The sequence below is a fragment of the Hyperolius riggenbachi genome, chromosome 12, assembly GCF_040937935.1.
Source record: "Hyperolius riggenbachi isolate aHypRig1 chromosome 12, aHypRig1.pri, whole genome shotgun sequence".
Lineage (NCBI taxonomy): Eukaryota > Metazoa > Chordata > Amphibia > Anura > Hyperoliidae > Hyperolius > Hyperolius riggenbachi.
Genome location: NC_090657.1, coordinates 213,061,704 through 213,087,844, shown reverse-complemented (window position 1 = coordinate 213,087,844; position 26,141 = coordinate 213,061,704). Strand labels below are relative to the sequence as shown.

Here is a 26,141-nt window from a genome sequence, read left to right as displayed (position 1 = left end):
TGCTGTTGTGATCAGGGTAATGGGAGGTGCTGGGACTGTGCTGTCATGTGAGCACGATAATGGGAGGTGCCAGGACTGTGCTGTCATGTGAGCACGATAATGGGAGGTGCCAGGACTGTGCTGGTGTTGTGATCAGGGTAATGGGAGGTGCTGGGACTGTGCTGTGATGTGATCAGGGTAATGGGAGGTTCTGGGACTGTGCTCTGATGTGATCAGGGTAATAGGAGGTGCTGGGAGTGTGCTGTCATGTGAGCAGGTTAATAGGAAGTGGTGGGACTGTGCAGTCATGTGATCAGGGTAGAGAGGTGGTGGGACCTTGCTGTCAGTAGGTTAACGTAATGGGAGGTGCTGGGACTTTGCTGTCATATGACCAGGGATATCCCCTGATGACGGCATAGAGCCGAAACCTGGTAGGGAAGGAGAGACGGGCTAACTCCAAACACATCATCCTTAAGTAATAAGGTGCACTTAGAATTTTTATTCAGTGCAAGAACCTTATGAGCGATCTCGATGCAAGTGGGTCAAGTGTGCATGGGCCCACAATGTGAGTTGTTTTGTTTATAATTTTACTATTGTGTGAAATAAAAAAAATTGTTTTACCCCCTGTGAACAAAATCCTACTGAGCCTGGCATATTGTTTTGTCCTATGGTGGCGGACACTGTATATCTTTGTTGAGCACTTGGTGTCTGCAGGGTGCAGGAGAAGGATTGGGGCGATTGAATAGCGCTGAGGTTTACGTATACAGTTTATGCAGCTCCACTTTGGATTGGAACTACCTCTGGCAGCTCGATTTATTGCACCTACGAGTAGCGCTAGATAATTTCCTTTTGCAACCCGCATGTATTTTACCATATATATCCGTGGGAACATTAGAGAAAACACCTACCCTTCTCTCTGCTTCATCCTTCACTGTTCAGCTTGTTTCTTATCAACCCTGATAAAATCCCTGACTGAGCATTCAGTCTGGCTTTGCTATAATGACTCAGCTATAATGATTTCTGAGCAGAGCCAGGTTTTGGCCTGAAAAGACACCAGAGAAGACAGACTCAGCTATAATCATTCTTGAGCAAAGCCAGACTGAATGCTCAGTCGGGGATTTTATCAGGGCTGATAAAAAGCAGGCTGAGCAGTGAAGAATGAAACAGAGAGCAGGGTAGATGTGTTTTCTCTAATGTTCTCACTGATATACAGTACAGACCAAAAGTTTGGACACACCTTCTCATTCAAAGAGTTTTCTTTATTTTCATGACTATGAACATTGTAGATTCACACTGAAGTCATCCAACTATGAATTAACACATGTGGAAGTATAGTACATAACCAAAAATTGTGAAACAACTGAAAATATGTCATATTCTAGGTTCTTCAAAGTAGCCACCTTTTACTTTGATAAGTGCTTTGCACACTCTTGGCATTCTCTTGATGAGCTTCAAGAGGTAGTCACCTGAAATGGTCACAGGTGTGCCCTGTCAGGTTTAGTAAGTGGGATTTCTTGCCTTATAAATGGGGTTGGGACCATCAGTTGCATTGTGGAGAAGTCAGGTGGATACACAGCTGAAGCCTATCACAGGCGATCGCGCTGATAGGCTGGGGGGGGGGGGGAGGGTTATAAAGTTAATTAAAAAAAAAGCAGCATTTTATTGAAAAATAATATAAATAAATATTTATAACAAAACATACAAACACTAGGGGGGGGGGGGGGGGGGATCAGACCCCACCAACAGAGAGCTCTGTTGGTGGGGAGAAAAGGGGGGGGGGGGGGGGAAATCACTTGTGTGCTGTGTTGTTCGGCCCTGCAGCTTGGCCTTAAAGCTGTAGTGGCCTATTTAAATATGGCCTGGTCACTGGGGGGGGGGGTTAACACTGCGGTCCTCAAGTGGTTAATAATAAAGGCGTCAGAGATACGATAAACTGAGAAGTTATATTGGTGGGACCGGTCTACTTGTGTTACAGCCTTGATTTCTGCTACTTTCTGCTTAAAGCTAAGTACCCACGGGGGTACAATTGTAGCTGTCGCCGCACACGGGAGCGTGTGCGCGACAGCTCGTCGCCAAATCCCTCTGCATCCACACGGCAGCAGAGGGATTAGCGATGCGGCGGAAGCTGTCGCCGAGTTTCCTCCCCCCCGCCGGAAGCTCCGTATGGTGTGTGTGGGTAGCTGTCGCTAGGCCGCATACACATGCGGGGCTAGCGACAGTTCCGGCGAGGTTGCGGCGACGACTGTAGCCGGCGATTGAACATGTCAATCGCCTGGCGACAGCTCCGACGGGCGACGGTTCGGGGCGCGCGCATCATACACACGGGGGAACTGTCGCCGCAACACGCGCGTGCCACGCGGTTGCGGCGACGGCCGTCCCCCGTGAGTATGGGCCTTTAAGCTAAGTACCCACGGGGGTACAATTGTAGCTGTCGCCGCACACGGGAGCGTGTGCGCGACAGTTCGGCGGCAGTTCGGCGACAGCTCGTCGCCAAATCCCTCTGCATCCACACGGCAGCAGAGGGATTAGCGATGCGGCGGAAGCTGTCGCCGAGTTTCCTCCCCCCCCCCCGGAAGCTCCGTGTGGTGTGTGTGGGTAGCTGTCGCTAGCCCGCATACACATGCGGGGCTAGCGACAGTTCCGGCGAGGTTGCGGCGACGACTGTAGCCGGCGATTGAACATGTCAATCGCCTGGCGACAGCTCCGACGGGCGACGGTTCGGGGCGCGCGCGTCATACACACGGGGGAACTGTCGCCGCAACACGCGCGTGCCACGCGGTTGCGGCGCCGGCCGTCCCCCGTGAGTATGGGCCTTTAAAGATCACTCCAGCGAAAAAAGTAAGCAACTAAAATCTGACAGAACTGACAGGTTTTGGACTAGTCAATCTCCTCATTAGGGATTCTCGGGGTTTTTTTTTTTTTTTTTTTTTCTCCAAAAGCATTTGCGGAGCAGCAGTTTAACTGCCAAAATAGTAAGACACCAGCCAGCCTCCCTACTCACTTGCACACTATTTTGTCAATAAGACTTAGCAACTGCTGTTCAGGAAATGCTTTTGAAAACCAAGACCCTATGAATCCCCCCCCATGAGGAGATTGACTAGTCCAAAACCTTTCGGTTCTGTCAGATTTTGACTGCTTACTTTTTTTCGCCGGAGTGGTCTTTTAACCACCTTCCGACCGCCTAACGCAGGGTTGTGGAGGGAGAGTGGCTCTCTCATTCCTCCGTGACGCTTATGTGGAACAAGATTTGATGGGCGCGCGTGCTCACATGACCGCAAGCTCCTGTCATTGTAAACAGCCGGCTCCAGCGATCAGCCTGCCAGCAGTTGATTCGCGCTGGCAGGCTTTTTTATTTATTTATTTATTTAAAAAAGTATTTATATAGTGCTGCACACAGTATAGTCTTGTCACTTAACTATCCATCGGAGGGGCTCACAGTCTAATCCCTGCCATAGCCATATTTCTATGTATGTATTGCATAGTATGTGTATTGTAGTCTAGGGCCAATTAAGGGGGAAGCCAATTAACTAATCTGTATGTTTAATTAATTTTTAAATTTCCGTCTGTTTTTTTATGAATTTAATAAACTATAACTAGCAGCATCAATCAAGTACCTCCAAAAGAAAGCTCTATTTGCGAAAAGAAAAGGTGGTAAATTTAATCTGGGTGCTAAGTTGTATGGCTGAGCAATAAACCGCTGTGAAAAATGGCCTGGTCACTAGGGGAGTGTAAACCTCTGCTCCTCAAGTGGTAAAGCTTCCATCCTATGTAGGAATGTGAGAGGAGACCCGATTCTCTCTATTTTCCCCCACTGCTGCCCTGAGCCCCCCCCCCCCCCTCTGAGCCATGTGGCTGGTGTGTGTTTTGGCCGGCATGAGCTGAAGCCGTGCTGTAGACTGAGAGGATTATCTCGGCCGGGCTGTCACATCGCCGATCAGGAAGCATCTCGCCATTCGCGTTGCTGCTCTCACCTGCGCGTCTCTGGTAATTGCTTGTTGACATTTACATGGCGTGTTTGAAGATCGCTTACCGTCTGACATGTATGTTTAGCGGAACCACGGCGACTTCCGGCAGCCTCTTCACGGCTGTTGTGTAAACGCTGTCGCATGTTAGATATTACAGCGACTTGTCTGCTTCATACAGAGGCGTCCGCAATTAATAATTACCTCCCAAATAACTGGAGTTCTTGATGCTGTCTTTTTTCCTGTAGCATGGATTATAAACTGCCACATCTAATGGGGCGGATGTGGTGTTTGTGCAGCTGAACAGAGCATAAAGTGGACCTGTCATTAGAATAGCGCCATGTCGGATTTGCTGGCGGCTAGCCAATGTACACAGCTGGCATGTTGCGGGTGAGAGCTTTTCCATCATCAATGGATGCAGGAAGTGGTTACTAGGACATCCTGTACACATACATGCACACATACATGCACATTTAAGGTGGCCGTACATCAGGCGACTTGGCGGCCGATCGACCATCCAATTCTGTTATTATCATCAAATTGGTGCTGCCAAGTGCATCCCAGACCGACAAAGCGATCAATTTTGGTACGGAAATTGGTCGCATTGACAATCGCACATGCTGCAAGATGTCATGGCGGAAGCTGGTTGGTTGGCTGTCCGTCGGACGAAACCCCCGCTGCAATGTATAAATGTGCCCCTCCATGTTTGCATTTATACATGACCTGTCTGGTGCCTCCACGCGGTGTCCATCCATCCCTCTGGGTTCCGCATACACGCTGGCAGTACATAGAGTCGGACGTCAGACGCTATGCGCCGCTATCATGTACACGTGTATGCTGCTGTTAAAACCTGGCAAGATGGACGGTCACCGCGCGGAGGCTGCTACAGGACAGTTAATGTATAAATGCGCACACTGGGGGGCACAGTTATACATTAGGGGGCAGCAGCGGGGCGGACACGGTGGGATCAGCCGATTCCCTTAGGATTTAATGCTGAAATCGGACGAGAATCGCCCTGTAGTGTATGGGCAGCTTCGACAAGAGACAAATTTATCTCTAACCTCCTGAGCGGTATGGACGAGCTTAGCTCGTCCATTACCGCCGGAGGGTGCTGCTCAGGCCCTGCTGGGCCGATTTTTGCCAAATAAAAAGCAGCACACGCAGCCGGCACTTTGCCAGCCGCGTGTGCTGCCTGATCGCCACGAGCAGCGGCGAAAGAGGGTCCCCCCAGCCGCCCGAGCCCTGCACAGCCGGACCAATCAGTTTCGGCCAGCGCTAAGGGCTGGATCGGAGGCGGCTGACGTCCATGACGTCACTCCGCTCGTCGCCATGGCGACGAGAAAAGCAAAACAAGGAGGGCCACTCATCGCGGCCCTTCTTGTCACTTTTGATCGCCGGAGGCGATCAGAAATATGCGGCAGGAGCGCCCTCTAGTGGGCTTTCATGCAGCCAACTTTCAGTTGGCTGCATGAAATAGATTTTTTTTAATTAAAAAAAAACCCTCCCACAGCTGCCCTGGCGATCTTAATAGACCGCCGGGGAGGTTAATCAGATTCGATTAGAGATAAATTTGTCTCTTTGTTAAATCTGCCCATAATCTATGGCTACCTGTATAGAATTATGCTGGGAATACACCATCAGATTTTGTGTTAGATAGATGGTTCGATAGATCATTTCCAACATGTTCAATCTTATTTTCGATCGTTTTCCTGATCGATTTCTCATAGAAGTGAATGGAAATTGATAAGAAAAGATGAGAAAATCGATCGGAAATAAGAACGGACTTTAAATCGACTGAGAAATCCCATTGTGTATTCCCAGCATTAGGGAGGCAGTGGGCTCAGCTTATTACCGAGAGATTTCCTGCTGTAATTGATCAGGAATCGGCCTGCGGTGTATGGGCAGCTGACAGATCTCTATCTCTCTCTCTAATTGGATTCAGTTGGAGTGAGATTTGTCTCTTGGTTGAATCTGCCCATCATTGCCTGATGTATGGGCACCTTGAAGAGAACCAGAGACGAAGCACCCTCATGTATTTTACCATATATATCAGTGGGAACATAACAGTAAACAACCTACTCTGCTCTTTGTTTTATTCTTCACTGCTCATTCTTCTTGTTATCAGCCCTGATAAAATCCCTGACTGAGCATTCAGCCTGACTTTGCTCAGGAATCATTATAGCTGAGTCAGTCTGTTGGAATGTCTTTATTTTAAGCCCAAGCCTGCCTCCTTGTGGCTCTGCTTTCCTGCTATGTATCCTTGTAGCAGGGAATCAGAGCCAGCAGGGGCTTGGGCTTGAAAATACATCACAGAAGGCTGACTCAGCTACAATCATTACAGGGCAAAGCCAGACTGAATGCTCAGTCGGGGATTCTTATCAGGGCTGATAACATGAAGACGGACCAGTGAAAAATGAAACAGAGCAGGGTAGGCGCTTAACACGGAAAAATCACTCCCGCAAAACGCTACCGCTAATCGCTAGCGTTTTGCGATTCTAGGTGTGAACGTGGCTTAGGTGTGATAAAGATAATAAAACAACAATAAACATTGATGATAAATGGTGTTGATTCCCCCCACTAGCTAAGGGAAAGTGGTTCCATTTTGACACGGATAACGTTTTTTAGCCCTTTTTGTGAATCAGAATGTGCATGATCAGTGTTGCCCATGTTTGTCCACGTTACTTGTTTATTAAAAATGTATTTGTACAGCGCTATGGAAGATGTTGGTGCTTAACCTGTAAAGAAAAACATTTCTTTGGCCCAGTGCACACCAAAAACCTCTAGTAGATCTGCAAAACGCTAGAGGTTTTTGAAGCAGATTTCAGAGCGATTCTAGGCATGTGGAGAGACGTTTTCTAAACATGCCTAGCGGTTTTTGGAGTGTTTTTGTGTAGCAGATGTCCTATATTGTTACAGACAGTAAAGCTGTTACTGAACAGCATCTGTAACAAAAAACGCCTGGAAAACCGCTCTGATCTGGCGTTTTTCAGAGTGGTTTTCCACTTTCCTATACTTTAACATTGAGACAGAAACGCCTCAGAAATCTAAAAAATGCTGCAGCCCCGAGTTTGCGTTTGTGGAAAAAACGAGCCGCTCTGGCGTGCACCAGCCCATTCACTTTCATTAGCAGAGCGGTTTTCCCCCTGCAAGCGGTTTAAAAAACGCTTCAGTACCGCTCTGGTGTGCACCGGCCTTTTGTTGGAGCTGATGCAAATCCTGCAGTAAATCTACAGTGTCTACTTCCTGCTTTCATGGAAGCAGACATAGGGTTAACATCTTGTATTTACAAGTTAGCAGCTCTGCCGAGGCATCCAGCTGAGAGTTTAAATTACATTTGTGGTTAGTCACAGATGAGGGGGAATTAGACAGGCTAAACTCTCTAGATACACACAGTGTGCTTTCCTTCTCCTGTGCAAGAGTTCAGGTCCACTTTACCCTCCTGGGGACCGCCGAGCGTAAATCTTATGCCGCACTTCTGGCTGCCTAAACCAGATGAGGTGTAGGATTTACACCACCTGCTTTTAGCGCTCCCGACGCGATCGCATGCACCGAGAGGGGAGATTAAGCTGTCATATGCCTCAGTGTTCTCCCCAGAATTTTTTTCCATCTGGGTAGCATGAAAAGTAGCCGGGTGGGGCAAGATTAGAGAATGCAGGGCCGGCGTTTCTCTGCTTACAGCATAAGAGGAGGTGATCCAATGACAGCCGGGTGCTCACCAAAACTAGCCGGGTGGAGCACCTGGCTAAAAGAGCCCGGGGAGAACACTGCCCCTCACTGCTCAGGAGCTTTAGCAATTGGCTTCTGATCACGTGATCGGCCAATCACAGTGATCACTGAAAGCAGCAGCGGTAGGAGGGGAAGAAGAGGACCGGGACTCACCTTCCTGACGTTCTCCTGGGGACCGGTGCTCCCTCCACTCTGCCCGGCATCCCTGCTCACGCTGCCTCTAACGTCGGGTCTCAGCTTGATGACGTCATCAATCTGGGACCCGGCAGTGCGAGCAGGGATGCCGGGCAGAGCGGGGGTAAAGCTGCTCATCGCTGGAGCTGGGGAGGTGAGTAATGGCTGCTGGCTATTATATACGGGGGACACCCATGCCTAGCTATCTATACTGGGGATACCGCTGCCTGGCTATTTAAACCACCACCCCTCAAATGGGAAAATGCTCTGGTCCTTAACGTTGGTTAGTCTGCCGATCCCCAGAAGGTTAACAGACAATAACCATCCATTTTTTGTGGTTGTACTCTTTTTGTCCAGTTTTTTCGTGGAGAGAGATCTTCTTTGCCAGCCTCGTTCTACGAAGTTGCTGGTAGCTGGCGTTTTGTATAGAAGCAATAACAACTGTGAAATGTTTGAGGTTGGGGAAACCACAGGCAATGTTTTATGGCTGAGGACTTTGTGTGGGAAGATTTTTGATTGGAGATTCTCAGGACCCTCTTGATGCTGCAGTGGTCAGCACTAATGTTCAGCAGCACTGGGGTCTTGTCGTTTACAGACAGCAAAGGCCGGTACACCCTGGCCAAGGTCTGTACAGTATTTTGCCAGTCCTGTGGCTACCTGGATGGTAGGCAGCAGCAGCAGGATGGTTTCTAATAGATTTTTTTATGCTGATATCTATTGGAAATCGCTGTGCAGTGTGTGGGCAGGCAAATGGATTCCTCTCTGATTGGATTTTATCTAATGGTTGATCTGGTCATACATGAAGAGCTCGCGCTCGATCGCCGCTATCCGCCGCGCCCCCCCCCCCCCCCCCCAGACCCCGTGCTCTGCCTAGCCAATCAGTGCCAGGCAGCGCTAAGGGGTGGATCGGGACTCCCAATGACGTTACGACGTCGGTGACGTCATCCCGCCCCGTCGCCATGGCTTTCATTGAACAGGATTTCCTGATCGGAAATCGCCGAAGGCGATTGAAGTGGGCGGCTATCATGTAGCGAGCCCTGGGCTCTCTACATAATTTTTAAAAAAAAAGACTGCTGCGCTGCCTCCTGGCGGAATTTATTAGACTGCCAGGAGGGTTAAGAGAGACCATGTAACAAAAAAAAGTGCCCCTGGGGGTATTTACCTCGGGAGGCGGAAGCCTCTGGATCTTATCGAGGCTTTCCCTGTCCTCCTGTGTCCCACGGCGGTCTCGCTGTGCCCCTCTGAAGCCACAGCCGATAATTGTTCAGGCGCGCCTGCAATATTTACCTTCCCGGCTCCAGCGCAGGCACAGTAGCGGCTCTCCGCTCGTGGGAAATAGCCGATCCCAATCGGATCTGCTCTACTGCGCAGGCGCAACTTGTGTCTGTGCAGTAGAGCGAACCCGACTGGGATCAGCTATTTCCGCCTGACCCCCGAGAGCCACTACTACACTTACCCTGGAGCCGGGAAGGTAAATATTTACATGCTCTCTATTCGGGGGGGCAATCTCACTTTACAGTTGCAGCGCCACCCGGAGGATGGAGGCATAACTGCAGCGTTGGAGCCAGGGAGGTGAGTGGTTGTAAAACTGCTTCAGATCTCCCTGGCAGCATGATTTTTTCCAGGATTTAGGGTCTGAAAGGATCTGTCAGAAGCAGTCTGATCAGTCTGGCGACAGCGTGTACACTCGTGCTACTGTTGGGTGAACGCCCGCCCAGTGGGAGGGTCTGATGGACCCGTCGTTGGCTACAGTATGGCATGTGTATGCGCCTTTAGCCTCTCCCCTCTGTAAGATTGTGGCCTGAGGCTGGGTCGTGATCTCCTGCGCATGTGCGGGCCTCTCGTGATCGGGCTTCCATTGCCAGGAGTGCTCTGCCCATTGCCAGGAGTGCTCTGCTCAGTTCAGAGAGGATTGACGGGACGGGAGCGCGCTCACGAGAGGCCTGCACATGCGCAGAAGATCCCAGCCCCGGGGTCAGGATCTTACAGAGGGGAGAACGGAGGCATGGCTCAGAGCGGAACTGCGCCGTGCGACCTACCAGACTTCTAGGGGCTGGTAGAAGCCCCAGGGGAGTGAAGCCTTTATTTTTCAGATTGCCTCATGTATCCTTTAAAGATGTGACCGTGTTCTGTTGGGTGTCGCCAGGGAAGACTCGTGTATGAGAATTCCTGGCATGTTTTGTTATCTCTCTCTCACGCTATGTGGCGGGGCGAGCGCTGGATCTCCCTGACTGCACCACTTAACTCATTTCAGAAGACTCGGCGAACTTTGTCTCCTTTCTTGTTTTGCTTGAATGCAGAAGAACATTATTAAGAAACCTCAAGTAGGGTAAAGAGGCACTTCCCACCCAGACCAATATCTGCCGGCTTCCTTCCAATATTATCCTCAGAACTCGCTGCCGGGTAGAATGTATTCAAGTTTGAAGTCAGGCTTAGATCTGAATATACCGTTCCTTCTCAGAATAAACACGGCTTCTGCAGTGACACCTCCTGCTGTGTACGGTTATCCGGCACCGACTGGGAGTGGCTGATGCCAGATAGGTGTGCTTTCTGGTTGCTTGAGACTTTTTTCTAAAGCAAACCTGAATGGAAAATTTTAAAGTCAAAATAACCACACACAGGTCATACTTACCTCCCACCTACTCTACTCTTCAATCTCTTTCTCCTCTCCTGTGTCCTGTCTGTCCACTGTGATTAATGGAATTCTCTGTCCTCCATTTTGAAAATGGCCATTACTCCATAACAGCTTCCTGGTCAGCACATTGTTAAACTGTAATATCACCCACTTGTGCAAGGTAATGCCCATGTTTCCCTATGGCTCATCAGATGTCCTTTCAGTTATATATAACTGACAGCAACTGATATATAACTGACAGCAACTATATCCCTATATATATATATATATATATATATATATATATATATATATATATATATATATATATATATATATATATATATATACATATATATATATATATATACATGAGGGTACTTCGTCCCTGGTTCACAGCGCCAGAGCTGCAGCCACTAGGTGACGCTCTATAGGCAGTAGCAGTGTTAGGGAGTCTTGCCCAAGGTCTCCTCACTGAATCGATGCTGGCTGTACAGGAAGAGAGAACATTGAAGAAGCTAGATAGTTAAGGTGGCCATACACTGGCCCGATTCGCCGCCGTTTCGACAGCAGATTCGATCACTGGGATAGTGATCTACACGCCGAATTTCAATCCTTTTCGTCCGATCCCGTCGATCGCTCCGTGCGGAAAATTAGCATCGATCGCCCGCGGGTAGGGAGCGCGTCGCTAGCGGCGTTCGAGTACCCGACGACCGACGCAATAGAGCCGCATACATTACCTGCTCCGTCTGCACGTCTACGTCCGGTCACCGCTGCTCCGTGTCCGCGCTGGTCTCCGGCATGCTTCAGTTCCTCCTGCCCGGCAGGAAGTTTAAACAGTAGAGGGCGCTCTACTGTTTAAACTTCCTGCCAGGCAGGAAGAAGTAAAGCATGCCGGGGCCGGAGACCAGAGCGGAGACGGAGCAGCGGTGACCTGGGGACTGGAGTCGTGCCGGCGGAGCAGGTAATGTATGCGGGCGGGGGGAGCGGCGGCAGCACCACCACAACAGATTGTGAACGGTTTCAGGCTGAAATCGGTTCACAATCTGTTTGCAGTAAAGGTAGCCATACGATCCCTCTCTGATTAGATTCGATCAGATAGGGATCTGTCAGTTGGTCGAATCTGATGGCAAATCGACCAGTGTATGGCTAGTGTATGTATGTGTGTGTCTTTTGCCTTGCACTGCTAGAGGTCCTGTGTCAGATATCACCCCAATATCTGCATGGAGTTTGTACGTTGTCTTGTTTCTTTCGTTCCCCTTGCGTTTTCTTCGCATTAGCGGTTTATTTTTTTTACGCGATTACACTTGGGTGGGCATTGCCTTTGTGTGAAAAGTGCTTTTCCCGAGTGTTTTTTTAATTCTCTCCCTGACGCAAGTCAGGAAGTGAACTCTTTGATCCGGAAAATAATAAATACAATGTATGTATTCTTAAAACCGTGAACGCAATCGTTGCACATAGCAATTTTGTGAGCATTTTCCGTTTTTCTATACCTTCCATTGAGGCGGAATCGCTTCAAAAATGGTACAGGCACCGCTTTGGTGAGCGGATCGGAAATGAACCACTCAGATATGAACTCTCTCATAGAGAATCATTGCACAAGCGCTTTCAGGGTGATTTTGAAAATCGCCAGCACTTAAAGAGAATCTGTATTGTTAAAATCGCTCAAAAGTAAACATACCAGTGCGTTAGGGGACATCTCCTATTACCCTCTGTCACAATTTCGCCGCTCCTCGCCGCATTAAAAGTGGTTAAAAACAGTTTAAAAAGTTTGTTTGTAAACAAACAAAATGGCCACCAAAACAGGAAGTAGGTTGATGTACAGTATGTCCACACATAGAAAATACATCCATATATAAGCAGGCTGTATACAGCATTCCTTTTGAATCTCAAGAGATCATTTGTGTGTTTCTTTCCCCCATGCACTGAAGTTTCAGGCTGCTCTTTTCTTCTTGCAAACAGCTTTGCCCTTGTTTGTAATTCCTCAGTATGTGAAAGCCCAGCCAGCTCAGAGGACGATTTATCCAGCTGACTAGAGCAGCTTCTCTCTTCTCTCTTATCTAAATAACACACAGGCAGTGTGCATAGAGGGGCCAGAAAGGGTGAGTTCATAGCAGAACCACAACACTGAAGAACTTGGCAGCCTTCCAGACACAGACAAGTCTGACAGGGGAAAGATACATTGATTTATTACAGAGACTGTCATAGTAGAAAGTGCTGCAGTAAGCCAGAACACATTAGAATAGCTTTTGGAACATGTAGGATGATAAAAAACAGGATGCAATTTTTGTTACGGAGTCTCTTTAAAAAAAAAAATCACAAAACGCCTCCAGTGTGAACGAAGCGAGTCTAAATTCACTTTTTTAACATGCAGTATTGTTAAGCAGTATAACCCCAGCTAAAACGCAGCTATCCTGCAGCAAAACGAGGGCTTTATACCCCCCAAATCCCCTCTCCTACTTCCAGGGAGCGCTTCCTAATGAGGCAGAGCTTATGGCTGTGGCTCTGCCTCTCAGCGCGTCGATCGCCGCCTCTCCCCGCCCCTCTCAATCTTCCTTCACAGAGAGGGGCGGGGGAGAGGCAGAGATCCGCGCAGGGATTGACGCGCATGGAGGCAGAGCTGCAGCCGTAAGCTCCGCCTCCATGAGCAGCAAAATCCACAACCAAGAAAGTCGTGCATTTTGACCATCGTTTTGCCGCAGGGCTTATACTGCTTAAAGGGACACTTAAGTCAAACAAAAAAAATGAGTTTTACTCACCTGGGGCTTCCAATAGCCCCCTGCAGCTGTCCGGTGCTCTCGCCGTCTCCCTCCGATCCTCCTGGCCCCGCCGGCAGCCACTTCCTGTTTCGGTGACATGTGCTGACAGGCTGGGGATATATCAGTTATATATCAGCAGCCGTCAGTTACAACTGAATGTGCAAGGCAATGTCCATGTTTTCCTATGGCTCAAGTGGGTGATATTACAGTTTAACAGTGTGCTGACCAGGAAGCTGTTAGGGGGTAATGGCCATTTTTAAAATGGAGGACGGGAGAATTCCATTGATCACTGTGGACAAATGGGATGCAGGAGAGGATAAAGAGATTGAGTAGCAAACTACACAGGAGGTAAGTATGACCTGTGTATGGTTATTTTGACTTTTTATTTTCAGTTTAGGTTCTCTTTAAAGTGATGGTCATTAGTGATGAGTAGGAATTTCGCATAATCGTAATTTTGCATCATAATTTGCAATTATGAGACATTTTGGGGGAAATCGTAATTATTCTCTTTGTCACTGTTGCAGATATTTTATTCCGTTACAAAATTAGCAAAATATCTTCTTATCCAGTAATTTTTTAATTTTTTTTTGCCATTATTCCTGGTACACCGTATGCAATTTCCCATCAGATGGATGGGATGAATGGATTATTTCTGACGGGTCCAATCTGATTTCCGATTGTCTTTCTGATTGATTTTGTGCAGGAGTGGAAAATTGATCAGAAAAACAATTGGAAATCAGATTGGACCTAATTGATTAGACCCGTCCATCTGCCGAAAAATCGCATGGTGTGTACCAGGCATGAAGCTGAATACTGACCTGCTGATGGATAGGGGAACCTCACAGCGACGCCTCCCAACATGCTCTTTTTCCCGATCCATTTTCCTGCCTGCGGGAACATACAATGGCACACGACGGGCTCAAACCAGAGTTGAAATCATTGCGGCACTCTGCGCAGGAGTTGTTGGGGATCTTAAAGGACCACTGTCGCGAAAAAGTAAGCAGTTACATTCTAACAGAAGCGGCAGATTTTGGGCCAGTCCATCTGCTCATGGGGGATCCTCAGGGTTTTCTTTGTTTTCAACAGCATTTCCTGCTGCAAAATAGTGTGCGAGTGGTTAGGGAGGCTGGCTGGTATCTCACTATTTTGACAGTTAAACTGCTGTTTAGGAAATGCTGTTGAAAACAAAGAAAACCTGGAGAATCCCCCATGAGGAAATGGACTGGCCCAAAATCTGTCAGTTCTGTCAGATTTTAGCTGCCTACTTTTTCACGATAGTGGTCCTTTAGATCGAATCCGTTGTGACGGTCGTTATCACCGTGTCACAATTCATCGTTCGCCTAATCCCACGTCACAAGATTGTGAAAATGATCGCTCGTCGCTTTAAAAAAAGGGTGGTTGTTTGAAGAATCGCGAGGTGGTTACAGGCCTTAAGCCCCGTACTCACCGCCCAATGGGTGCTTTAACCTCACCTTGGCGGCGGTCATCAAGCGATGCTTCTCCCTGCCGGGGCGTATGCACGACATTATACGATGCTACACGCCGGGAGCGAATGAGATTTCGAGCAGTTGCGGTACTTTGCGTCAAGGGTCTTAGCGATCCGATCCACCGTGATGGTTGTTTTTGTGACGGGACACTAAGTGACGTACGCGTGGTCGTGTGACTACCCACGCCGCAATTTCGCAGCAGCGACCGATCGGCGCTTGAAAAATCGTCGGTTGTCGGGAAAATCGCGACGTGGGTACGTAGCTTTAGTTTGCGTCCCAGACACCTGCACTAGAGACAACTGGAAAGGAATTTTACCCCAGTGTTTATATATTTATTTTACACCCCCTTGAACCCAGTCTGGTATAGGAGGGTGTATGGAGACATTTTAGATTGCTTTAGCAATCTCTCCCGTCTAGCCCGGGTTTTACAGCTTCAGCGGTGGAAGTGATGGGAATAGACAAGTCCACATCAGAGTTTAGCGGGAGGCTTTGATCTATAGATAGCAGCTTTTATGGCCGCAGTGCTCTCATGTGCTATAGCTAGCATAGCCGTAACACACAACACCACATCTAAAGGCAGCTAAACCATAATGGCACTATAATAGTCCCGTGACTGAGATGTGACACAGAACTCGGCCAGACTTATTTACCTCTGCTTCCAGGTCTCCTTTCATCCCCCTGTGCTATCTACCTTTACAGGGCCATAAATGTTTACTGCTGTCCCTATCTGTGTTCTCTCCGCAGCCTTCCACGCCTATGGAAAAGCCGGCAAGATAATGGTGGAGACAAGGTAAGAGCTTTAACAGGAACTCAACTTTTTATTTGGCAGAAAAATAAAGCATTGTTAAAGTGACACTGAAGCAAAAAAAAAAAAAATATGATATAATGAATTGGTTGTGTTGTACGGATAATCAATAGAACATTAATAGCAAAGAAATATTCTCATATTTGTATTTTCCAATTATATAGTGTTTTTTATAACATTGCATCATTCTCTAATATTTGCAGTCTACAATACTCAGCATTCTAAATGATTTTAAGCTCCCTTTACACCATTCAATTCCAGGCGCGATTGATCAAATTTAATTGGATCGAATTCGATTATATTAAATCTGACATGTCCGATCAGGAATCGATCGCGATTCGATCGACCGTGTGATCGATTTTGCCTAGTTTTCAATGCAAATACCTATGGAGGGGGAAGGCTCTGGGCCCCATTTAGCCTTCCCGTCTGTTCATATCTCCCAGCATGGAAGGCTTTAGGGAGTCTTTGGGAGACCCAGTGCTCCCGAAGATGGGCAGCTCTGTACTTTGCGCGTGTGTGAGAGAGCAGGCTCGTGAATGCGTACTATGGAGCTGCCCATCGGTCAGAGACTGCTGAACGCAGGGACTGTGACAGGAATGGGAACGCTCTATAGGACCCTGAGCCTTCCCTGTCCACAGGTAAGTATCTGTTTTTTTTATTTAAATTTGCTTCAGGCTCACTTTAAGAGCAGCTGTCTCATATTGTATGAGGTCCCCCTCGTACCACCAAAACATCTCTGACCCATCGAGGTATGGACTCAACAAGATCTGTCACACCAAGACATGAGCAGCAGATCTGACTTCCCGACGGGTCCCTGCCGGTGGGTATAAACCACATCGCTCATCGGGCGTGAATGAGACTTGAAATGATCGTGGTACTTGGCTCAGCCGTCATCGGGGATCTTACAGATCCGATCCGCCGTAACGGTCGTTATTGTGGCACGACGCTAAGCGATGTTCGCGTGGTCATGTGCCTGTACCCACATTGCGATATCGTGGAAACGACCGCTCGGCGCTCCAAAAAATGCCCGTCGTTGGGAAAATTGCGATGTGGGTACATAGCTTTAGCAGCACAAGATACGTCACACCAAGACATTAGCAGCAGATCTCAGCCGCACATGATACGTCACACCAAGACATTAGCAGCAGATCTTCTGAGGCTTAATTCCTACTTGCCAGAGTGCAGAAAAAAAAATGTGCCTAGCGGTTTATATTTTGTCCCAAAAACACGCCATGCCTGGAGATTACAGATGCCTGCGCTGCGCTAGAGCTGACTATGCCGAAATCGCACTCAGCGCATCTCCCGAGGGGATGGATTACAGATCTGATTGCTGGGTCTGGATTACTGAGTTAAAAATGGCTATTGTACCAGAATTGCTTCTCTGTGAGCTCTGAGCATTCTCTATACATCTACCAAAAGACTGTATATGCAAATTCCAAAAGTGATGTCACGCAAAACAGAGGGTCAGTGAGATGCAGATAATTCTGACTTGTATGCAGATTCGTTGCAAATTGCATGCAACTTTCAAGTGGGCCAATCAAACACACTTCCAATTTTGATGGACTAAAGGCCGTACCGATTTTTCCACTGACTTTTTTTTTTTTTCATTTTTGAGCCATCGCTTCTGCGATATTGCGCTGTGGGTGCAGGTGTAAAATTTCACAAAAGACGCTTGGGCCCTGTTTACACTTAACCAGTTATAACTTAAAGGATAACTGATTTTTAAAAGTAATGCCCATGTTTTCCTATGGCACAGTTCACACTTAACACGTTTCAACTATAATGTTTTTCACAATGCACTGCTATGGAGAAGAAAAAGAAACGCGTACCAACTGATTAAGTGTAAACGAGGCCTTAGTGGCGTGTGGGGATAACGACCGTCACAGAGGATCTTTAAGATCCCTGACGACTCCCGCGCAAAGTACTGCGATGGTTTGAACTCTAGTTCGCCCCTATGGGAACTGAAACTGGATAGGATACTGAAACTGAAACTGAATCGGATAGCACTTGTCGTTGTGGTTCATCGCTGGGATACATCTTCCTGGGTCATGGTAGCACCTGCAGCATGCAGCGCAATTTACCTTTGAGATCCGGCGCAGTACCAGCTTTCCTCTCGGGCTCCAGCGGAAATGGCCGAGTCCGATCGGGTCCACTCTGCTGCGCTGCAAGCTGGTGCTGCGCCTATGCTGGATCTCAAAGGTAAATATAATCATCTGCTGTTGTCCGGGGCTGCCAGCGCTGGATTGATGCTGCACAGGTGGACAGGGGGAGCCTCATTAGGATCCAGAGTCTTCCCTCTCCTGAAGGAAGTACCTCCCGGGGAAGGGGGGCCCTTTTCTTTATCACAGGTTCTGTGGGTGGGCGGGGTAAAGAAAAAGAATACCTGCCATGTTTGCATCAGTCTGACGTTCTCTCTATCTTTCGTAGTATGATTGGACTGATGCTGGGGACCTGCATCGCTTTCTACGTGGTGATCGGAGACCTGGGCTCATCTTTCTTTGCCCGTCTGCTTGGCCTTCAGGTAGGAAATTAAATTGGAAAACCAGCAAAGCAAACCTATTGCCACAGTTGCATTTCATCTGATTCATCTGATCAGTGGCTGGATAGAGTGCTGGTTAAGGGCTCTGTATCTGACACAGGAGACCAGGGTTCGAATCTCTGCTCTGCCTGTTCAGTAAGCCTGTACCTATTCAGTAAGGATCCTTGGGCAAGACTCCCTAACACTGCTACTGCCCATAGAGCGTGTCCTAGTGGCTGCAGCTCTGACACTTTGAGTCCATCAGGGAAAAAGCGCGATATATCTGTGTCTGTCTGATTCTGTAAGGGGTGCAACTCTGCATTACCAGGTCATAGAATGGCTTTTTCAGTGAAGAAGGACTTCTGCAGTATGTATAGCTTGCAGCTCCAGTTCCTCCTCCTGTGATATACAGCCTCAGTAAAACAATCACACGCCCCTTGCCAGGGCTGTGGAGGCGGAGCTGAGGAGGCAGAGACATTTTTGGGCACCTGGAGTTTCATAAACGTTGGAGTTGGAGTTGGATGATTTTTGCACCGCCTCACAGGCCTTCCCCCAGCTGCCAAAAACGTTGTAGAGAATTTACAGCATTAGAGCCTACAGAGCAGGACACATGGCTTAATGAATTTATTTATTATCTTTTAAAGCACACCAGAAGGGAGAGGGATATGGAGGCTGCCATATGTATGTCCTTATAAACAATACCATTTTTCTGCCTGTCTTGATGACTAATACTTTCAGCCATAGCCCCTGAACAAGCATGCAGCAGATTGTGTACCTGCATGCTTGTTTCTGGTGTGATTCAGACACTACTGCAGCCAAATAGATCAGCAGGACTGCCAGGCAACTGGTACTGTTTACAAGGAAATAAATATGGCAGCTTTAGTATCCCTCTCACTACAGGTTCCCTTTAACTGAAATAGGTAAAAATAAAAATCACCCCCCCTCCTCCAGTGATAATCAATGGAGAGATGTGCAGCATGGGGGCGCTGTTGGAACAGCCAGTTTTGAGGAGGAGGGGGGGGGGGGGGGAAGATGGCTGCCAGCAGGAAAAGGAATATAAAATATCTAGGAAATTTGCTTTAGATACAGTTTCTGCTGCTGTAATCTCCCATCGAACGATTGCTAAAAAAAAAAAACAAATTCACCTTAGTTTCATTTTTCCATCAATTCAAACTTGAAGCCTCCCACAGTCATGTTTACAGGTAGATAATATTTGCATTACAGTATAGTAAATGGTGCGACGGTCAATCTGTCTACTGGATGGCTCCCTCTAGTGCAGGGGTCTCAAACTCGCGGCCCGCGGGCCATTTGCGGCCCTCGATACAATATTTTGTGGCCCGCGCCGGCAAAAGCTTCCTTATGCTGGGTACACACTATGAGATTTTCTGGTCGATTTACTGTCAGATCGATTATTTCCAACATGTTCGATTTGCTTTCCGATCGTTTTCCGAGCATTTTCAGATCGATTTCCTATTAAAGTGCACGGAAATCGATCGGAAAATTCTCGGAAATCGATTGAAAAGCAAATCGGACATGTTGGAAATAATCGATCTGACAGTAAATCGACCAGAAAATCTCATAGTGTGTACCCAGCATTATAGTTCGCTTCAGTGCTCCCAAGTAATCCGCCGCTAAATGAGGGCTGCAGAGCCCCCAAATCAATCAATCAGCAGCTCCCCCCCCCCCCCCTCTCCACCCCATCCCTTGCATTGATTTTTATTTCAAAATCAAATTCACACTGAAGCAAACTATTTTGCCTATTTTACCTTATAGTTCGCTTCAGTGCTCCCATTACAAGTAATCCGCCGCATCCCCGCCGCAAAACGAGGGCTGCAGAGCCCCCAAATCGCCCGGGGAGCAATCCGCCAGCATTTCCTGGAAGGGGCAGAGCTTTCAGCTTCAGCTCTGCCCCTTCTGACGTCAATCGCGGCGCATCGCCCTCTCTGTGTGAAGGAAGAGTGAGAGGGGAGGGGAGGGGAGAGGCGGCGAGGCGATTGACGTCAGGAGGGGCAGAGCTGAAGCTGAAAGCTCTGCCCCTTCCAGGAAATGCCGGCGGATTGCCCCCCGGGCGATTTGGGGGCTCTGCAGTCCTCGTTTTGTGGCGGGGACACGGCAGATTACTTGTAATGGGAGCACTGAAGCGACCTATAAGGTAAAATAGGCAAAATAGTTCTCTTCAGTGTGAATTAGATTTTGAAATAAAAATCAATGCAAGGGATAAGGGGGGGGGGGGGGGGGGGGGCGGGAGCTGTTGATTGATTGATTCCCTTATACGGCCCAGCCTCATCCTGACTTTGCCTCCTGCGGCCCCCAGGTAAATTGAGTTTGAGACCCCTGCTCTAGTGGCTGGATGACCTCAAGTTTTTGAATTATTTAAGGACACCTGACCTGAAAGGAATACGGAGGTGCTGTATTTATTTCAATTTAAACCATACCAGTTGCCTGGCTGTCCTGTTGATCTCTTTGGCTGCAGTAGTGTCTGAATAACACCTGAAACAAGCATTGTGGATGATCGGACAATAATGCCATAAACACCTGATATGATGCATGCTTGTTCAGGGTCTATGACTAAAGGTATTTAAGGCAGATGATAAGCAGGATAGCCATGCAACTGGTAATGTTTAAAGCAGGGCTGTGGAGTCGGAGTCGGGGCAATTTTGGGTGCCTGGAGTCGGGAAAAAATGCACCGACTCCGACTCCTAATGAATTTAATCTGTAATTAAAATAGAAAATATGATAAAATGTGCTATGTTTCAGATAATATCATAAATAATTTACACCTACAGTAATAGCTGTGCTTAGTCCACAAAAATGAAATGAACCAATCAAAATTAGTTACTTGTGATGCTTCAATAAAGCAGTCCCCGTATTTTTAAGGTCAGATATACATATCTGATTGTGACTGTATAGATGATGTGTACACAGGAATCTCTTATATATACTAAATAACATCTATGCTGTAAGAATAAATCCTGATGTGTAGCTGTGTCACTAATAGAGATGGTCAATGAGATGGAAATAATTCTGCGTTGATTCTGATTTATGCAAATGTGCTTTGCTCATGAAATAAAATAATTTGATACGTTGTTAAAATTTGGTTTGGTGACTACGAATTAAATGGTACCAGAGAAGTATGAAAAGAAAAGTTTTATACATACCTTGGGCTTCTTCCAGCCCCCTTCAGGCTAATCAGTCCCTCACTGTCCACCTCCACCACCTGGATCTTCTGCTATGAGTCCCGGTAATTCAGCCAGTCAGCGCAGTCTGGCTACGTGCCGCTTCCACAGCCAGTAGCGTTCTGCCCTGCCTAACAGTGCTGCGCAGGTGTAGTACGCTCCCGGCGGCGGACTGTGTGCATGCGCACTACGCCAGACTGGCTCAAGTACCTGGACTCATAGCAGAAGATCCAGGTGGCGGAGGAGGACAGCGAGGGACTGATTAGCCTGAAGGGGGCTGGAGGAAGCCCCAGGTATGTATAAAACTTTCATCTGTCTCAGGTTTACTTTGTTACACAGTAGTACTATACTTTACATATGCACTCTCCACAGAGCTGCAGGGAATCCACTGAGAATGTTGAGCACATTGAGCCCAGAGGTGTTGTCTATCACCCATAAACCTGGTTCAGATTGTGCATGAAGAATGTGTAATAGAGGAAGAATCCCCTCATTCCCCTGCAGAGTACCTGCACATCACTCTTACATGTACCCACAGTTACATTGCCTAGGGCCTGATAGATGTTCTTTGTTCCGGTCTGTACCTTTTACAAGTACTCTTACCAAGGACTAGTTTTAGTCTATGACTAAAGTGAATAAATATCTACATATCCTTCTCACTTCAGTTGTCTTGTAAAATTCCTAAGCGTTGGCTGTTAAGAGACTAATTTCATGTTACATACTTTCAATCAACAAGATTGTAATATGCAAATTAGAGGAGTCGGAGTCAGTGGAATCCTAAACTGAGGAGTCGCAGTTGGTGCATTTTTGTACCGACTCCACAGCCCTGGTTTAAAGGAAATAAATATGGCAGTCTCCACATCCCTCTCGGTTCAGGTGTGCTTAATAAAGGTTTGCAGGATTAAAGAGAACATTTTTTACAGTTATTTTTTTTTACATTTTTTACAAATGTTTTTTTAAAAGGTATCCAGAAGAATACATGTAAATGCAATGACCCAAGTGGGAGGAATATTGAGGATGCTGCTTCTGCACATGATTGGCCCATGTCCAAGCTGCATGAATCCGCATACATTTGTATCAACTTGGAATTATTGTAGTGACTGGGTTAGCTGCATGCTTGTTTCAGATGTGTGATTCAGACACTACTGCAGCCAAAGAGATCAGCACGACAACCAGGCAACTGGTATTGTTTTAAGGAAAAGAAGTATGGCAGGCTCTCACTTCAGGTGTCCTATTGAAGGTGTACTGTGTGATGCCAAGATTTTTGAAATCGCTAATTTTGGTGAATGAAGGTAGAGATAGTCAGTGACAGGGGTTCTGCTAAGGTTCCTGTGGCCCAAGCAGCAAATTATGTGTGCCTCTCCAACCCCCCCCTCCCCCTCCACCACCACCAAAGAAAAAGTATAGGTCCAGTATAGGTAGGTAGTCAAAGGTGTAGTAAAAGTGTCCCCAGTATAGATAGTCCAGGTGTCCTCTCCAGTATAGATAGTCCAGGTGTCCTCTCCTTATAGGGCAGTGGTTCCCAACCCATGTGCCGCGACACATACATGTGTCGCGGCAGGTTCGGGTATGTGTCGCGGCTCTCTGAGGGGAGCAGCGCAGCGGAGGTAAAGCTGTGGGCAGCGGCGGAGAAGGGGGCCATCTCCCCCCCTTCTCTTACCTTAGGGTGCTTTGCCTTCCTCGCTCTCCCCTGCGATCTGTGTGTGCGGCGGCGTTTGGCAGCGGGCGGGACTTACCCTCCGTGTCGCTCCATGCGCCGGCCGGAAGTTCTGGTGTCGCAGCCGCTGCTCTGGTCTGGATCAGGCCAGAGTAGTGTCAAATCATCCCGCGCCGGCGACGAGACCAGACGGAGGACACGGAAGGTAAGTTCCGCCCCTCTGCCAGCCACCGCACTTCATTCCGGAGGAGAGAGCAAGGGAGGGAGAGCACTCTGAGGTGCCGCTCTCCTTCCCTCGCTCTCTCCTCCTGGGGGGGGGGGGGCTGGCTACAATATACTGTGCACATATACCTCTGGCTACATGTACCGGGGACATATACCCCTGACTACATATACCGGGGACATATACACCTGCCTACATATACTGGGGACATATACCCCTGACTACATATACTGGGGACATATACTCCTGACTACATATACTGGGGACATATACCCCCTGGCTACATATACCGGGGACATATACACCTGCCTACATATACTGGGGACATATACCCCTGCCTACATATACTGGGGACATATACCCCTGCCTACATATACTGGGGACATATACCCCTGCCTACATATACTGGGGACATATACCCCTGCCTACATATACTGGGGACATATACCCCTGGCTACATATACTGGGCACATATATCCGTGGCTACATATACTGGGGACATATACCCCCTGACTACATATACCGGGGACATATACACCTGCCTACATATACTGGGGACATATACCCCTGACTACATATACTGGGGACATATACTCCTGACTACATATACTGGGGACATATACTCCTGACTACATATACTGGGGACATATACCCCCTGGCTACATATACCAGGGACATATACCCCTGCCTACATATACTGGGGACATATACCCCTGCCTACATATACTGGGGACATATACCCCCTGACTACATATACCGGGGACATATACACCTGCCTACATATACTGGGGACATATACCCCTGCCTACATATACTGGGGACATATACTCCTGACTACATATACTGGGGACATATACCCCCTGGCTACATATACCAGGGACATATACACCTGCCTACATATACTGGGGACATATACCCCTGCCTACATATACTGGGGACATATACCCCTGCCTACATATACTGGGGACATATACCCCCTGACTACATATACCGGGGACATATACACCTGCCTACAAATACTGGGGACATATACCCCTGACTACATATACTGGGGACATATACTCCTGACTACATATACTGGGGACATATACCCCCTGGCTACATATACCAGGGACATATACACCTGCCTACATATACTGGGGACATATACCCCTGCCTACATATACTGGGGACATATACCCCTGCCTACATATACTGGGGACATATACACCCTGGCTACATATACTGGGGACATATACCCCTGGCTACATATACTGGGCACATATATCCGTGGCTACATATACTGGGCACATATACCTCTGGCTACATATACTGGGCACATATACCTCTGGCTACATATACTGGGCACATATACCTCTGGCTACATATACTGGGGACATATACCCCTGGCTACATATACTGGGCACATATATCCGTGGCTACATATACTGGGCACATATACCCCTGGCTACATATACTGGGCACATATACCCCTGGCTACATATACTGGACACATATATCCCTGGCTACATATACTGGGGACAACTGGCTTTTTGTCATTATGTGCATTTACTGGTGAAAAGCTATCTCTTATTATGTGCATTTACTGGTGAAAAGCTGTCTCTTATTATGTGCATTTACTGGGGAAACGCTGTCTCACATTACGTGCATTTACTGGTGAAAGGCTGTCTGTCATTACATGCATTTACTGGTGAAACGCTGTCTCTTATGTGCATTTAGTGGGGAAACGCTGTCTCTCATTACATGCATTTAGTCTACGTGTCACGGAGATCTGAACGTTTAGTTTGATGTGTCACGACTCCAAAAAGGTTGGGAACCACTGTTATAGAGCATTGGTGTCAGTAGGGGTGTGTAGCTTCCTGCTGCTTCCTCATCCCAACAGTCACAGGGCCAGATTTATCAAAGCATTACCGACATTTTTTTTTTCTTCTAAAACTGTTCTAACCAGCAGATGTACAGTTCTGCATGATGGTAAGAAACTTTTCAAATCCTACATAATAGCAGCAGTTTAGCGTGGATTTCTAGAGCTGCACAACAGTTAAGAAAAGTGCAAATCCATCCCTAAACCGCTGCAGATTAAGAAGTGCTTCATAGCAGTTCTCCAGATAGTGCAGTATTGCAGGCTAGATGTGATCTGTGAAGGGCTTCTCCCTAAGGGTGCATAAACACATCAGACCATAGTCTTTGGAAAATGAAAGATCACAGACCAATCTTACCCCCTTCCATGTAGTATAAGAGCCATACCTACACAGTCTATTCTATGGAGCTGAACTCCCCATCAGACAGAAATCTTTGCAAGATGCTGCACACACAGATGCCCGTACACATTCAACAGATCAGTATCTGCAAAAGATCCGTTCCTGCAGCCCTCGTTTTTCAGTGGGGATGCGGCGGTTTGCGGCTAAGGAGACTTCTGAAGCGAATTAATAGGTAAATATAGCAGAACTATTTTGCTTCAGAGTCTCTTTAAGTCATTCCTTAGGATATCTGAGACAGTTCGGCACGAATTTCTAAAAACCTACTAATATTTTGTCTGACATTACTGATAAATGTCCCCCACAGACCTGCAAATCAGTGGCCAGGAGAGCAGCGCACAGTAGCTGTGCAGCACACTTCCAATGCAGGAAATTAGTGATGACCTCACTTCTGCATCTAAAGTGTACTCTGTTGTCACTGCGTCACGATCCCGTTTTTTGGAGCATTTTTGTGTAGCAGATTACAAATATTGTTACAGTAAAGCTGTTACTGAACAGCTTCTGTAACAAAAAATGCCTGGCAAACCGCTCTGATCTAGCGTTTTTTCAGAGCGCTTTTCCACTTTCCTGTACTTTAACATTGAGGCAGAAATCTAAAAAATGCTGCAGCCCCCCGAGTTTGCGTTTGTGGAAAAAACGAGCCGCTCTGGTGTGCACCAGCCCATTCACTTCATTAGCAGAGCGGTTTTCCCCCTGCAAGCGTTTTAAAAACCGCTCCAGAGCCGCTCTGGTGTGCACCAGCCCTTATTTAGCTGAGTTTAGCTTTAGGCACCTGTGTGTACATGTGACTTTCTCAGCTTGAAGTCTGT

The 26,141-nt window shown here is 47.5% G+C and overlaps 1 protein-coding gene across 2 annotated transcripts in view; it reads left to right on the top strand.

Annotated features, from left to right (window-relative positions):
• The window catches only part of SLC38A10 (solute carrier family 38 member 10), a 124,881-nt gene that overhangs the window by 8,628 nt on the left and 90,112 nt on the right, over positions 1-26,141 (top strand). For both annotated transcript variants that reach the window (XM_068263016.1, XM_068263015.1), the window contains exons 3-4: positions 15,446-15,491; positions 17,934-18,027. In XM_068263016.1, coding sequence (XP_068119117.1) covers positions 15,446-15,491; positions 17,934-18,027 — 140 coding nt within the window. The remainder of the gene's footprint in view (positions 1-15,445; positions 15,492-17,933; positions 18,028-26,141) is intronic.